General features: G+C 37.4%; 1 protein-coding gene across 2 annotated transcripts in view; it reads left to right on the top strand.

The window, feature by feature from the left end:
• Positions 1-15,796, top strand: part of LOC139939083 (GATOR1 complex protein DEPDC5-like) — a 57,390-nt gene that overhangs the window by 8,744 nt on the left and 32,850 nt on the right. For both annotated transcript variants that reach the window (XM_071934818.1, XM_071934817.1), the window contains exons 7-14: positions 4,611-4,683; positions 6,280-6,386; positions 7,749-7,841; positions 9,014-9,148; positions 9,679-9,740; positions 11,370-11,507; positions 12,982-13,145; positions 14,396-14,459. In XM_071934818.1, coding sequence (XP_071790919.1) covers positions 4,611-4,683; positions 6,280-6,386; positions 7,749-7,841; positions 9,014-9,148; positions 9,679-9,740; positions 11,370-11,507; positions 12,982-13,145; positions 14,396-14,459 — 836 coding nt within the window. The remainder of the gene's footprint in view (positions 1-4,610; positions 4,684-6,279; positions 6,387-7,748; positions 7,842-9,013; positions 9,149-9,678; positions 9,741-11,369; positions 11,508-12,981; positions 13,146-14,395; positions 14,460-15,796) is intronic.

The raw sequence follows: 15,796 nt of genomic DNA, 5'->3' as shown, positions 1-15,796 counted from the left end.
GAAGGATTCAGAAGGACTAAGCCATTAGAAAAAGAAAAAAACCCAATGTGCTTCATGTAATATATGTTTAATTTGCACTAGGGATAAAGAATATTCATTTTGTTTTTTAACATTACACCGATTTTTTTGTACTGTATACTATACTCGGTACTTTCCTGAGTCCTGTGAAAAAAATCACAGGCATATTACTCGGGTGTGGTGTAAACCGATGACCTTTGCAATTCTAGTATGTCTAGAGCAGTGTCTTCTTCTTCCTATATGAGTACAAGCCTCACATGTGAGTATTATCATACTATGAAGTGCAAAAGTAAGCAGACTGCGGGAACATGTCGGCAAAAAAGCTCACAGAAATACATGAAATATGATGTATTATACAGATGCAATAGGCTGCTAGTGCAGGTCTTACTAACTAGATAATGTGCTTATTACAGGGTTAGGCAGTCCCACAATCAAAGTCCAAACACTTCAAAAGATGTAAAGTGACATACAGTGTAGTAGAAGGCTTACACAGGCATCCCAGAACAAATATATTTGTGCACAGCCAACAGCCACCAACATGGATACACATTTTTTTTTGTCCATTTAAACCAACAGTTTGAAAATCACTGATGTAGGTTACCTCAATGTATTTATACATTATATTGCTGAATAAATCATAAATAAAAAGAACTCGCGTTTGAGAAATACAAGTTCTTCAAAGAGATACTGTACTTAACACTTACCCATTTTTTATTTGTTGTCTTTGATAACATACCCACGATTGTGGCTGTGCTGTGCACATTTTGTGGCTGTGCAAATAGACAGACAGCCGACATTATGGTGCAACAGCTCTGTCTCTTGAGCGCTTAAACATTGGGTGCGTTCGATAAGCTTCCCTGGGTCGACCCCGCGGTGCTCACTCGGGTGAGCCCCTGACAAGAGCTAATCAAACGAATACACTTGCCCTCTCTTGGTGAAGTCATGCACAAGTAACCCACTCCACAAGCTGATGTGAGCCCCTTGAATGACGTCAAAGCTGTTCGAACGCACCAGGAGCAGACTGGGGATGACTCAGGAAGCTAAACGAGCGCACCCATTAATCCGAAGATCGCAGGTGCAAATCCTGTTGTAGTAAAACAATTTTCGTTAACCCCCAATTTGTGATTGTTTTTAGAAAGTTCTTCTTTTTAATCAAAAGATATTAAATTATATACAGGTTTATTTTCTTGCATGTCAATGTCCGATACATGTACCTACAATTCATAATCTTGAAAGGATTTGATTTTTTGACCGGGCGGTCCGGCTGGCTCAGTGGACATGGTGGAATCTTTACTCACCTGTTGTGACCTCTTGTGGATCACTGTTTGAATCCTGCCAGGGGCACTACCGGTGTGGATTGGGTTTTCAGTCCCTATACATGTACCTAATTGCTTTGGGGGGTTTTCTCAGGAATAATTCTCTGGGGTTTTCTCCCACATCTACAACTGAAACTTCCTTCCTTGTCTTCTCTCCATGGGGTTCTTGGCTAGTGGCTAATGCATTGATTAAGTTTGCAATTCTGAGAGTCGTCGGCTTCTCAAGCAAAATCAGCAAATTAAATGATACGACTCTTCCAAAACTTGAGATTTAATTAACTTGTTGACTTTCTCAAAGGTGCTATTGTAAGACCATCTGAAGAGTATGCAAGTCTTCAGTTATTAGATAGCAAATAAATGTTAGATAACAAATAAAGTGTTATATTACACCTTGTATAAACATTAATCATTTTACAAAAACAAGTTTTGCATCAACTTAACATTGCTTAACTGCCCATACCTCAAGCGCCACCTTAAACCTAGACTGCAATGCATCTTGCGCAACTAAAGTACAAAAAAATATATATATTTATACAAGAAACTTAATTATTCAAGATGTTTATACAAGATGGACGCCATGCTGTAGTTGGCATGTTATTGTAACTCCGCCGAGGTTTTACATGTATGTGTACGGTATTCCTTGAAACTTAGCGTACCTTGATGGTTACTTGTGTTGCTTAGACTTGAATTTCACCCAGAATCTTTTGCTTGTCGATCATGCACATTTTGACATGTTGATGGGTTATTAATATTTTGGATTCATTTATTATGTGTTTGATTCTTCGCAAACTAATGCATGTAATGAACTTGGTGAATGTGCTTAACATTCAGCCACTTTTCTTATTTTTGACCTGTTTTTTTTAGCCTCATTCTGAATGGCGAATGGACTTTTGGCGACATCACAAAAACACCATCATGAAATTTCAGATGTTAGTTTTATTGCCCTACACCTGCATATTATTAAAACGATCGAGTGGTAAAAAATCCCAAACAAAGGTGTACGTACGTTGCCTTGGATCGGACGAGATGTCTATAAAAAGCGTTTGTAATCCTTTTTTATGAAATGCATATGATTGGAAAGATGTTTTAAAAGTAGAATACAATGATCCACTCAAGTTCGCCTCGACATTGCGTGGTTTTCCTTTTACTTTGCGAACTAACACGGTCGGCCATTTATGGGAGTCAAAAATTTGACTCCCATAAATGGAAGTGTCGTGGCCGAGCGGTTAAGAGCACCGAATTCAAACTCTGGTGTTTCTGATCAGCAGAGTGTGGGTTCGAATCCCCAGCCGTGACACTGTGTCCTTGAGCAAGACACTTAACCATTGCTTCGTCCTTCGGATGGGACGTAAAGCCGTTGGTCCCATGTGTTGTGTAACGCATGTAAAAGAACCCAGTGCACTTATCGAAAAGAGAAGGGGTTCGCCCCGGTGTTCCTGGTTGTGGCTGCTTAATGCGCCGTAGCACCTTGTAAACCCTTATAAGGTGCTAAATAATTGGGTCTCAGAATTCATCACTGCAATAACCTATCTTTCTGAAAGTTTGTATATACTCAGCGCCTTGAGTACCTTGTTTGGTAGATACGTGCGCTATATAAGACTTCAATATTATTATTATTATTATTATTATATTATATTATAAATGGCCGACCGTGTTAGTCTACTTTTCAACATCTTTTTACCCATATGCATTTTACAAAAAAAACGGTTACAAATGCTTTTCAAAGACCAACCCGACCGATCCAAGGCAACGTGTTCCTTTAAAATGGTTGATGTTGGTGTCTTCAGTAGAACCACAGAATCTCAGAAATGTTCCAGTCTGAAAAACTGATGTAAAGTTTCTTTGCATTTGGTTTTGGGCATTTTGCCAATGAACTAAGCTCAAAACCCATTAGCCATTCAGCCTCTCAGTTTCTGATTAGGTAGAGTCCTATGGGATATCAAGCAAGTTTCTTCTTCAATAGAACATGTGACTGCTATGATGAATGCCTCGTCTAAAAACGTCACTTTATTATCAGACACATTGTACATTTATAATGAGAGCGCTGACATGTACATGTAGCGCACTACCATGTATGGCGTGTTATGTACATGTGTGTACCTTGTGGCATTTGTAGATTGGATCGGAGGAAGATTTTCTTCCTCTATGATTGGATGAAAATCAGGAACTGTGGATCTTTTTAAAACAAATTCCATTAAAGCCTTTTTGGTGATAAAAACTGGCAAGCTGTCAAGGGAAGTCCTGGGGGTGATTGTGCATCTTGCAAATGTTTTACCAACATTTTCAGACCAGGGCCGAATTTCATAAAGCTGCCTAAGCAGAAAACAGCGCTTGTCACGTTTCTGCTTAGCAGAAAGGAGCAGGATACCAGTCACATACATGTATTACACTAATTACATGGTATTTTGGGTGGTTACACTGTTCTGGTGAGCATAACTTTTTGCTTTTGAAACAGCTCTATAGTGTATGAAACTGGGCCCAGTTCTGTTGGAACAAGTTTTGGATTTTTAAGCCCAAGCAATCGCAATGGTTGATCATGCAAATTTTGAACACTGTCTTGGACTATTTTGTTAACATTACCAACTCTAACGGGCCCTACATGTAGGGAAAATGGTACATTGATTATACTAGAAATTCATTGAAGTGAAGGATCAAAAGAGAGGAAGCTACTCATCATTAGAAATAAAATGTTTTGTTGAAACTGCTGCCATCATAGTGTGGCTTAAAACATTGTCATTGAAACTTACTTGGTAACGAGCAATAAGCCTTTTTGAGATATGGCGGACACAATGCTGCAACACTATAAGGTTTGGGTAAATTTGTGTATATTCGCCCAAACCAAACAGTACACTCATACCTCAAAAAGGCTTATGGAGAGCTGTTGATAGTATTAAACATTGTGAGAAACAGCTCCCTCTAAAGTAACGTACAATGTAGTTTGTGAGAAAGAGGTTAATTTCTCACTCAAATATTAAAAGACTTCAGGTCTGAAGCATTTTATTATGCTTTTGAAAGCACAGAATTTGTTAAACAAGGGTGTTTTATCTTTCATTATTCTCTTCCAACTTTGATGACCATCTGAGTCAAGTTTTCACAGATTTATTACTTTATGCATACGATGGGATACACCAAGTGAGAATACTGTTCTTTGACAATTACCGAACGTGTCCAGTGCCTTTATTTATAACCTTATTACATTTCTACAGCTGGTCACTTTTAATTAATGTCTGTATGACTAAACTTGTTTTGTTGTTTTTGAAACTGTTTCCTTTGCAGATGAGTTTCCTGAGGATATGACGCAATGTTTACATGTTGATAACAGAGGGAGGATCTATGAAGACTTCTATAGGTGAGTTCTAAAGGTTTATGTACGGTAAACCCTAATACTAAACATCCCACAGTTAAACCCAGAACCTTAAAACCAGTGCCAACGAGAGACTTTTGGGCGGTCCTTTGTACATTTATACAAAGTCTTTGCAGCTTAGCAAAGTGGCATGTAGTTCATGAATAAAAGGCTTGGCATTTTCCAATTAGTATGTTAATCATTTTACAGGCAATTCAGCCAATGAATATCAATGCAAACAGAGTCAGTTCAATGCACAGAAATACAACAAATAAGTTGGAAAGGATATTATGGTATTTTTTTTATTCTCAAATACATGAAATATTGGCTAGATGATAATATTTTTATCAAATACCTGCTCTTAAATACATGTACAAAAGTATGTAGTACACCAGACAAATCTAGCACAAATGTGGACAATATACAACAACAAAAGCTGTATTTTTCCATAATCCACAATGCGCTTTTCTAAAAACATTTGTTAAGTTTCCTGTGGTGTATCTTGTTTGCTCTACATACCATTAAGACATTTTTCACTTCAAGGGAATTAAGATAAGGTCATGTGATTTACCTTAAGACCTCTGGGTTTGCTCTTCGGCTTCATTTAAGATGCATAAGAAGATTACTTGTACTCTAAGGATAGTTCTGCTATAATAATGGCTTCAAAGGAATAAGAAACAAAAGGATTCCGAGGGGAGGTTTAGACATGTTTGATGTTGGAGATGATCCGCTTCTTTTTTTTGGGGGGGGGGAACTTGAAGAAAGAGCGAGTGCTTTCCATATTCTTGAGAAAAATAATCCCACAGGATTATTTTACTATTTTTTTTATCTTTGTAATAGTTTTTCAGTTTGTAAAGCGCATCGTATTTCTTACAGTTATGTTTTATCTAAGATCTATTGTTATTTATTATTATTATATTGTTATTATTACATTATTATTACTTTTGTTTTGACCAGACAGATTATTGGCCTTAAAATCATTTACATGAGGCTTGTTTTGAATTGAACAAGTTCTTAGACACTTCCTAAAGGTAATAAGAAATTATTTAATGTCCCTCTGCCGGTATTATTCTTTTAATTTCAGAACTTAGAAAGAATATCTTTGCCGAATTAAAACCCTCACTAATTAAAGTAAAAACAGTAAACAGTCTCACATACTCCCAATCAATGTCCATGAGATTAAAAAATACCAGAATAAAAGGTTGCACTTAATAAGCTTAAGTCTTTTTCTTCAGCCGCGCCACGCATCTGGAACTCTCTACCACTTAATCTTCGATCTTGTGTTTGTACCGCAAAATTCAAGTCTCTTCTCAAAACTTATCTTATGTCACAGGTTTTCAATGACTAATTTTGTTGTGTCTGTTTTTCTTTGTGTTGTGTTTTGTTTTTGTTTTGTTTTTGGTTTTACTGCGCCTTGAACACCCAGCAGGGTGGATATGTGCGCATTACAAGTCTTATTATTATTATTATTATTATTATTATTATTATTATTATTATTATTATTATTATTAGAGAGGGAAAAGGCAAAAACCTTGATCTGGATACTACTGTTTGAATTTCTCTCTCAAGCTGACTGCAGTTTCTGTTTGATCTTCTTTAAAGGGTGATTGTACAGAATGAGAGAAGAGATGATTGGACACCACTCTTAATTACCTTGAAGTCACAATGTATTGAATATGGCAAACAACTTCAGCACCAGTGCAAACAAGGTAACAAGTTTTATTTTGGTTTTTACTTATATACATGTATACACAGGTTTGTGTTAGCACTTTATACTCAGTATTTTACAGAGTCATATGAAAAAAATCACAGGCATATTACTCGGGGTGGGATTCGAACCCACAACCCTTGCAATTCAAGAGCCGAGTCTTACCAATTAGACTACCGCGGTTGCACGGTAGCTAGAGGCAGTTCGAATCATGAGTTTCGGCAGCTGGCAGTTAAATTTGCATCAGGGTTTCAAAGGACTCAGGAAAGTACTGAGTATACACATTGATGTTTAATGGGTAAAAACCAAAGTTAAAATTCTTTACCCCTGATGCACTATTAAAATATATTATAAGGTAACAATTCAAGAAAGAAAAGACAATCACTTTCCATTTTCAATAAGTATTGGAATTGTGCATGGTGGAGATATAATCTTGTACGGTTTGCTGTATAGTAAGCTCTGTATTTTAAACACAATTCAGCCTTCAGCTGCAAAGTTTGAATGTTTTTAATAAACCAATAATAATAATAATAATAATAATAAAAGTAAAACCATGTTATAATCTCCTGAGAGCTTAGAGTTGTGACTCTTAACTTGATTCTTCTTGTGACTTGTACAGTCTAGTTTGAATGTTCACTGTAGGAGTTCAGACAAAATATTATACTTTTGCAAAATAGGGACAAAATGTGTTAAATAATCTCAGGGAGACTGTCCTCTCTGGAGAACTGGCCAAGTTGGCATTTTTCCAATACATGTAGATTCTGTAAATTTGCTTTCAAGAAACACCCAAGTTTGACATGCTTTCTTCAAACATCCTTTTAATGGACTTAAGCAGATCTTGACAACTGCCAAAATGTATTCAGCACTTAAAGTATCAACCAGCAGGCCTAGAAAGTAGGTATTGTTGTTTGTTTTTTTCTTATTTTTTTAATTTGTTGATCTTATTTTAATATTTTTACTGCTTGAATGCTTTTTGTAGCTCAGCCGTCTGCACCTTGATAGTGTGGTAAACAAAAAACGACTAAAAAATGTTGGTTTTTTGGGGGGTTATTTTAGAGAAAAAATACCATTCTGATCGCAAATAGTAAACACATTTGTGAAAGGGATGTAATTCTGGAGATAAAGATCATGTTTCAAACATTTGTGCAAATTATTTTTGTGGAAGTTTCATTTACTTTTTCTCCAAACTTAGTTTTTTAATCTTGGGATTGGCCTCATTTTGAGGTCATTTGAGTTACACCGAACATACACTTTTTATGTAGGTGTTATTAACTACATGCCAAGTTTTACAAATCTGCCCAAACAACCCCGGACAGTGACCAGATATGAGAACATCTTTATCTAATGTTTCCATCCTTCCCAGGTACCCTGCTAACCGGTCGTCCGATCCCAAACGGTTTTATTTCCAACGCAGCGGAAGGCAACTTCTTAGAAGCTCTTAATCTGACGTTAAATGGTAAGTCAAGCCTGTAAGGAAATAAAGGAACATTACAGAATTGGTTTTTGCTAACAAAACAGTTGCTGGCAGTGTGAGCACTATATGAAATCCACCATATACGTAAACTGACAAACTTGTAAAAGTTTGAGATTGATCGGCCATCTGGGTCATGAGAAAATTGTGAAAAACTGGTTACACATTCGCATGACATTGATTAAAAAAAAGAAAAATAAATCGCTCACTGAGCAATAAACTCCAAACAGGAAATTAGTTTTATTAATTTTTCATCAAATATGCCACTTCAGATAGAAATATGTTAAGGGATGTTTTCTACTGTCATCATCATTAGACCTTGTAAAATTTATGTAAATCTGTGATCATAGAAAAACAACTTTCATTCTAATTCTGAAATGTTCCTTTAACTAAACATCCTAAAGATAAGATTCTCTGGTCCAATAACAGACTCTAATGGCATAGAACTTTTTCATTCTTTCATTCCAACTTGAGTTTTTTTTTTAGATGGTTTATTTTTGAGCTGAGTTTAGTGAAACAATACTTGTAAAGAAAGGACATGACATTTTGATATGGAGTACCGGTACTTGTCTTATGCTATTCTCAAAGGAATGTTAAATTTTATAATATCTCTTGGTTGTCCGGAGGATCTTGACAAGGCAACAAACTTTAGGAAAACTAAGCCCTGAACTTTAGGAAAACTAGGCCGGCTGAATTAAAGTGATTTCTGTAAACAAGCCTGGAAAGCCCTATACATAGACAGTGAAAGTGTTGTTTATGAGGCATTATGTGTAATTTGCTATTCAATAAATTAGAATCAATGGCTTTTAGGGCAATCATTGCAATCATTTGACTCGGATTGAGGCACCATTATTATTCATTTTCATCCAAGCTTAATGGACATTGAGTGAGATTTATTCACAAAAGTGATATTTGTTTCACCACTGTAAAGACAACGACTGAGTTGGGTAAAATATTAATCAAAAGAGTCATTGAAAATATTAAAATATATAAAATGAAATATTAAATCTCTGTCCACATTTAACAATAGTTTTCTTGTCATCTTTGCTCGTTTCTTTGATCATTTTAAGTCATTAACAAACTTGTTTTAAAATTATTCAAGTAGGAAGTATATTATTATTGTTGTTTCTGGTCTTTTCTTGTTGTATCTTTTCTAGTATTTGACAAACATTACATCAATCGTAACTTTGATCGAACTGGGCAGGTGGTGGTCATCGTAACACCAGGAGCTGGAGTCTTTGAAGTTGATAGAGAGCTTTATAAGATCACTAAACAACGAATGATTGACAATGGTAAGAGAAACTGACCAATGAGTTTCCATTCAATAATCCATCTGTTATGTCCTTGGATAGATCATGGAGGTAGGATAAGGTGTTGGAACTATGTCCAGTGTCGCGGTCATGATATTGGGCCCACTTGATGCCGAAACACTTTTCAAGTCTAAAAAAAATCACAAAATGTAGCGTTAACTTTACCAAACAAGTTTTTGATTCAGTCTTTATCATAATTGTACTTACTTTTTTGATTTGTTAGTGATCAGGTACTGCCTTTAATTATATTTTATCTGCATTTTCTCTTAGATTGTATTACTGTATGGATTTTAATGTTTTTTAAATGTTTACCAGTAGCATGTTTCTTTGATTATCGTAATTATTGACATTCCAGCATCGGCAACTGTCTCATTGTTTTAATCTTGCGTTTCTCGTTATCCATGTGAAACTCTAGTTTTGTCATTCCCCTACCCTGATAAATTTATTTGATCTTACCCTGTCATGCCTGTCCCCCACCGTATCTGTCACCCGGTTCGTCTCGACCCTATCAGGTATTGGCAGTGATTTGGTCTGTATGGCAGAGCAACCTTTGCATGCTGTTCCTCTATTTCGGGTGAGATTTTCTACTTTTCAATTTTATTTTAGAGGGTTTTGTTGAAATACCTTCAGAAACTGTCCCATGTTGCTGCCAGTGCAGTCATCATGGTCATGCTAGAGATGGTGATTCATACTTTGACCATAAACTGTGCAAGAATCCTTCCATGTTGGAACGCCTGGATTCATTTACGTGTGTGATTTTGTTTCTATCACATGTATGTAGTTTGTCAAACAATTTTCTCCTGTTGATCCAAAAGTTCCCAAATCCAATTTAAATTGATACATGACTATTTTTGTGTGTGTTGATAATTAATTTTGAGTAACATTGTATTGATTTGGTTACTTCAATGCCAGTGTATTCCATTGAATGGGAGACTTTTTTAAAGCTCTGCCACTAGAGGGCAGCAGACCTACCAGGTAAGGGTGCACAACTCCTATAGCAAGCAATGGTAAATGCTAAAAATTCAAAAATACTCAAAAAATATATAGAAGTCTCTCAGCCTCTCGAAAATTAAATCAGATACATTGTCATACAACTAAACTTCAGATTTCTTCTCAAGTTTTGGTAGGTCAGCATTTTGAAATTTTTGCTAATTACCCTAGAAGAAACACTCCCAAAAACTCATGCACACCGCTTGTTATCCTTGGGGAACTCGTGTCCAGTACGTCCTGTTCCAGAACAGTTTGGTTTATGCTGACAATGTGTTATGAAAAACAAAATACAGTTTGGCTAAATCTAAAATACAAAATCAAAAACACGCAAAACACAAGGTATTTGCTGTCAGTGACCGTCACTCATGCTTCTCCTATTCCTAAGCTGTTGACATTACCTGGTGAAGAGCGCCCTCTCTTGGTGATTGGCAGATAGTCTAACGTTTCCCATTGTATTATCAAGTTTCATATGAAGTACACAGGTATGCTCCTGGCTTGTTAAGTGAACTTGTGCAATATTAGCTGTTGATTTTGACCTAAGTTAAACTGCAGTTTTATTTATCAGAAGAGGAACCAGTCTTCTGGTCCCTCTGCTTCTCTTGGTATCTTTCCGTCGCCTTTCACCTCTGAGACCCTGGTTCGAATCCCACTAAGGCACTATGTAAATTGGGTTTTCAGTCCCTACCTGTTAGCTAGTACAGTGATTAAAGGAACGCGTTGCCGTGGATCAGTCGAGTTGGTCTTTGAAAAGCGTTTGTATTCATTTTTATAAAATGCATAATGATTAGAAAGATGTTGTAAAAGTTGAATATAATGATCCACACAAATATCACTCAAAATTGCGTGGTTTTCCTTTCACCTCGTTGACAAACACGGTTGGCCATTTATGGGAGCCAAACTTTTGACTCCCATAAATGGCCGTCCGTGTTAGTTCGCAAAGTAAAAGAAAAACCACGCAATTTCGAGGCATGTTTGTGTGGATCATTGTATTCTACTTTTAAATTATCTTTCTAATCATGTGCACTTTATAACAAACGGTTACAAACGCTTTTTTTGCAAGACCAACCTGACCGATCCAAGGCAACGTGTTCCTTGAAGTTCACATTTTTTGGAGTCATTGCCTTTACAACAAGAATAATTATTAATTGAAAAAAAATTATTTTAATAATGTTTTGTTACAATGGATGCATTTTTTAAACATTGTTATAAACAGTTCCGCAGTCCAGATAGGAACCATTCCGTTTGTGATTACAACATTCCACATTGGTTGAACTACAGTTTCTACACTGTTAAGAGTCAACAAGAAAAATGCTGTACCTTCATACCAAGAGTTAAACTAGCTGAGAGAAAGGTAGGTGTGTCCCGATCGAGGTAGTCTCTACTCAATATATACAGATTGAGGTATACAGGACCCGATTTCATGCCTTTGCTTTACCGTAAGCAAAGAATCAGTGCTTGCAGAAGCAGGGAATTCTGTGCTTTTGTCAAGCGTATTTCAAGGGTTAGCAGGGAATCTTGGCTTGTATTGTTACTAGGCATTCTACGCTTACACAACTAGTGCAGAAATCAGCGCTTGTGCGTAAGCGGAGAATGACAAACGTACTGTAAGCGCAATGTTCGGCACTAAGAAGAGCCATGGAATTAGGCTTTGGTATCCTCATTGGAGCTCTCTTGGACCTTATATTTGTTTTTATCCTCCGATGGGAGATTTGTGGGAAAGTAATTTCTCAGGATTTTTCCTGACTGCAGGATTTTCTCAAAACTTTCTTGAGCTTTCAATTTTTCCTGAAGGAATGAGGCAAAAGGAACCTGTAGTTTTCTATTTCTATGCACAGAGTTCGTAAACCTCGTGAATTGTAACTACATGTACAATAGGGGTACCCTGGGGTACCCTGACCAGAAAGCTCTTGTTCTGGAGTTTTCACATTCTTCAGGCGGGGTCATACAATTGGCTCCTTGAAGAAATGAAAAGAGCTGAAGAGGAAGTTCAACCACCCCTGCACTCGGACTTACGGGTAGCTCATCCCAGTAACGAGCAAATACATTCACTGGTGGAAAGTAAAACCTTGGCATACAAGCAATGAGGTGTTTGAACCTAACCCCATCATGTAGATGTACACCGTCATGACTGTAGGCCATGATATTGGCTCAACCTTCATGACCTTTAGTCATTTGAGGGTAGAGGTTGATATTGTGTACGAAAAAGCCTTTGGAGCACTGTGCTTGCCCTGGTTGTACACTTCCCAGGGAGCTGAGAAACATTAAAGGAATGTTAGCCCAATGACTAGGGCATGTAGGGTACTAATGGAAAGTACATTGATACAGTTATTGTGGAAGTGTCGTGGCTGAGCGGTTAAGAGCACCGAATTCAAACTCTGGTGTTTCTGATCAGCAGAGTGTGGGTTTGAATCCCCAGCCGTGACACTTGTGTCCTCTAGCAAGACACTTAACCATTGCTTTGTCCTTCGGATGGGACTCAAAGCTGTTGGTCCCATGTGTTATGTAACGCATGTTAAAGAACCCAGTGCACTTGTCGCAAAGAGAAGGGGTTCGCCCCGGTGTTCCTGGTTGTGGCTGCTTAATGCGCCGTAGCACCTTGTATACCCTTATGAGGTGTTAAATAATTGGGTCTAGAACTCATCACTGCAATAACCTATCTTTCTGAAAGTTTGTATATACTCAGCGCCTTGAATACCATGTTTGGTAGATACGTGTGCTATATAAGACTTCTATACTATTATTATTATTAGTTATTGTGAATTGTGCTATATAAGAAGTGTTATTAGTATTTTTTTGTTATTATTATATTTCTTGTGTCCGAACAGGAATCAGCTGATGATAGCAAACCCTCCCTGCCCTCTCTTCCTCAACTCCCTGAGGAGCGATCTAAGACTCAATTCAAGACGTCTCACCAAGATGAAGAATACATGTTTGAGGTGTATGACAATGAGATCTTCAAAGCACCAAGCTTTGCTTCACCCAAACCAAGGTTACAGAATTCATACTTGAGGCTAGCCAGTCCCCATTGACTGTAGACTTGTCGACAAGTCGCTAAATGTCTGTTGCGGTGATAGTGTTTAGATTCCAACTTTCTCCTCTCTGCGATCCCGGCGCGATGGCAGTAGGCGAGACTGCTGGCTCCTGCGAGACTACTGCTCTCTCTCTCATGACTACGGTAGGGGAATAGTTGTCGGCAGCCAGCAGCTTAGACTTGGTTTCAAGTCTTTGATCGTGGCTTTTTAGTCGTACCTGATAGCCGCTACAAACAGCGCCCTCATGTGATCAACCTTCGTCATTTAGCCTATGATTGCGAGTTATGGACTACCCAGTCCCAATAGACTGAAACTGGTCAGAGTGTATAATTATAAATAAAAAAAGTAAAATAACAAAGAGCATTTATTAATTTCAATTTTGGTTTTACCCTTACACTACATGTGTGTAAGCTCTGTATACTCAGTACTTTCCCGAGTCTTGAGAATATAGGCAATATCACCTGTTAGGCATATTACTCGGGTGGGATTCAAACCACTGACCCTTGCAATTCAAGAGCAGTGTCTTATCAACTAGACCACCGAAATTGCCTGGTAGCTAGAGGCAGATCGAATCATATGTTTTAACAGTGGGTATTGCTCGATTAGTATGCATTTTTTTCACAGGACTCAGGAAAGTACTGAGTATTCAGTGCTTACACACATCGCTGTATGGGTAACACAAAATTTATATTTTTTATCTCTGATGCAAATTAATTAACATCTATTATAAAGAGCATTTTTATGAAGAACTGTTTGAAAAGACACAGCCTCTTACGATAGCGAGTAAAAAGTGTTATACATGAACATGTAGTGCACAAAGACAGTGAAGGGGGTTACCCTGTTTCAGCCGGGAGTAGCTGACAATGTGCAGCCGGTTGCAGTTGATTTGGGTTGACAGCCCAATTATGTAGCCCTCATCTTGAAGTAGCCGCCCATGGCCTTGTGACGTAAGGCGATCTGTTAAAAAGATTTTTTAAAAGTTAAAAAGGAAAGAACCAATAAGGAAGGTTCTGAGAATTTAAATGTAATGAGAAGATGGTTTTTAGAACTCACTAATTGTTTCCGTTTGAACTTTCAAAGCAAATATTAAATACATTTAAACAAGTTATGCTGCGAGATGTGTTTGCATTTTTGTTTTAACTAAGCTAAGTTGAATTGTTAAAACTACTTTAATATATTCATGTTTTTGTTTGCATTGTTATTGTAGGACCCCCTTTTCAATGCGACCAGCAAGGGCATCTCACCATGGTTCACATTTTAGTAAACCCAAGGTATGTTTTTTTTTTTTTTTTCATTTAAAATAATCAGATATTTTACCTTTTATTACAATTTGTTTTCAAGCTTGGTTGATGGCTACAGTGGCTGTTACTGTGGCCAGCCACTAACTTGGTCATTATCATGCAGTAAAGACAGGGTCCTCACACCCTTGCCCCCATTCATAAATACCTCTGAGAGGGAGGGGGGAGTTGTAAAAAAAGATAATATTTGGGAATTTTATTTTGCAGATACTGATTATTCTATTCATGTTCGGGCCAATCTTTGGGATGTCAATTTTAGTCATTGTGTAAATGTTGGGGATAATCTTTACAACAAGTACACTAATTATAATAAATTAGCAGAAATTTCCAAAACCAAATCGTCAAAGGTACACAAAAATTTACAAAAACATTTCTGGAAACATGTTTTACATGTCATTAGAAGGTATCATTCAACAATTAAAGAAGACCTGGAGACGAGCAGGGTATAGACCAATCCGACGCACACCGGGCGCGCAGGTGTTGAGCACCGCGCGCCATTTGCTGCGGTGTCTAATTCAGTGCCTCGTTTATGCACAAAAAGACACCGCAGTTGTTCATTTTTCAATAAAGGGCGCTACCAATTTTGTTTCGTCGGATTGGTTTATACATAGAGCCAACACTCCCCATAAGAGATTTACACATGGTTTTACCGGCAAGTTTGCTAAGGGAATCAATGTGTGGTGAAGAGGTTTTCAACTAGTGGTTTTATCCCAACGAGGCCTGGTTCTTGATAATTTTACCGAGACGAAGTCGAGGTACATTATCAAGAACCAGGCCTCGGCGGGTTTAAACCACTAGTTGAAAACCGATTCAACACACTTTGATTCCCATTCATAAATACCTTTTCGGTCAAAAACATCATCACTTTTTGGTCAAAAAATAAAATAAATGCAAAAATTTTAATTGTTAAATGATTGCTTTCAACACAACACCCCTCCAGATATGAAATGGTAAAGCCCTCCACCGCCCTCGGGTAAACAACTCTTTATAAGGGAATGCTGTGCGCGTCGCGCATATCGCGTGATGTGGCACAACTGTCCCGGCGGTTGCTCTTGACCAATAGGAATGAAGAAACTGTCTTAAAAGAACAGGTGCAAGGACGCGTGTCACGCCCATGAATTAACACTTTTTACCGGTCATAAACAAAGGTTTATACACACCCACATGAAGCGCTCTCCACCAATAGGAATAGTGAAACTGTCTGGGGTATTTATGAATATTTATTTAAAGTTTCATCCTATAGTTAAAGAAAGTTTCTCAAAAAAAAAAAACATGACTGAAAGATATCCTTTGAAAGAGTACACCATAAT

The sequence above is a fragment of the Asterias amurensis genome, chromosome 6, assembly GCF_032118995.1.
Source record: "Asterias amurensis chromosome 6, ASM3211899v1".
Taxonomy (NCBI): domain Eukaryota; kingdom Metazoa; phylum Echinodermata; class Asteroidea; order Forcipulatida; family Asteriidae; genus Asterias; species Asterias amurensis.
Note: the sequence above shows the minus strand (reverse complement) of the source record. Positions and strands in the feature narration are given on the sequence as shown.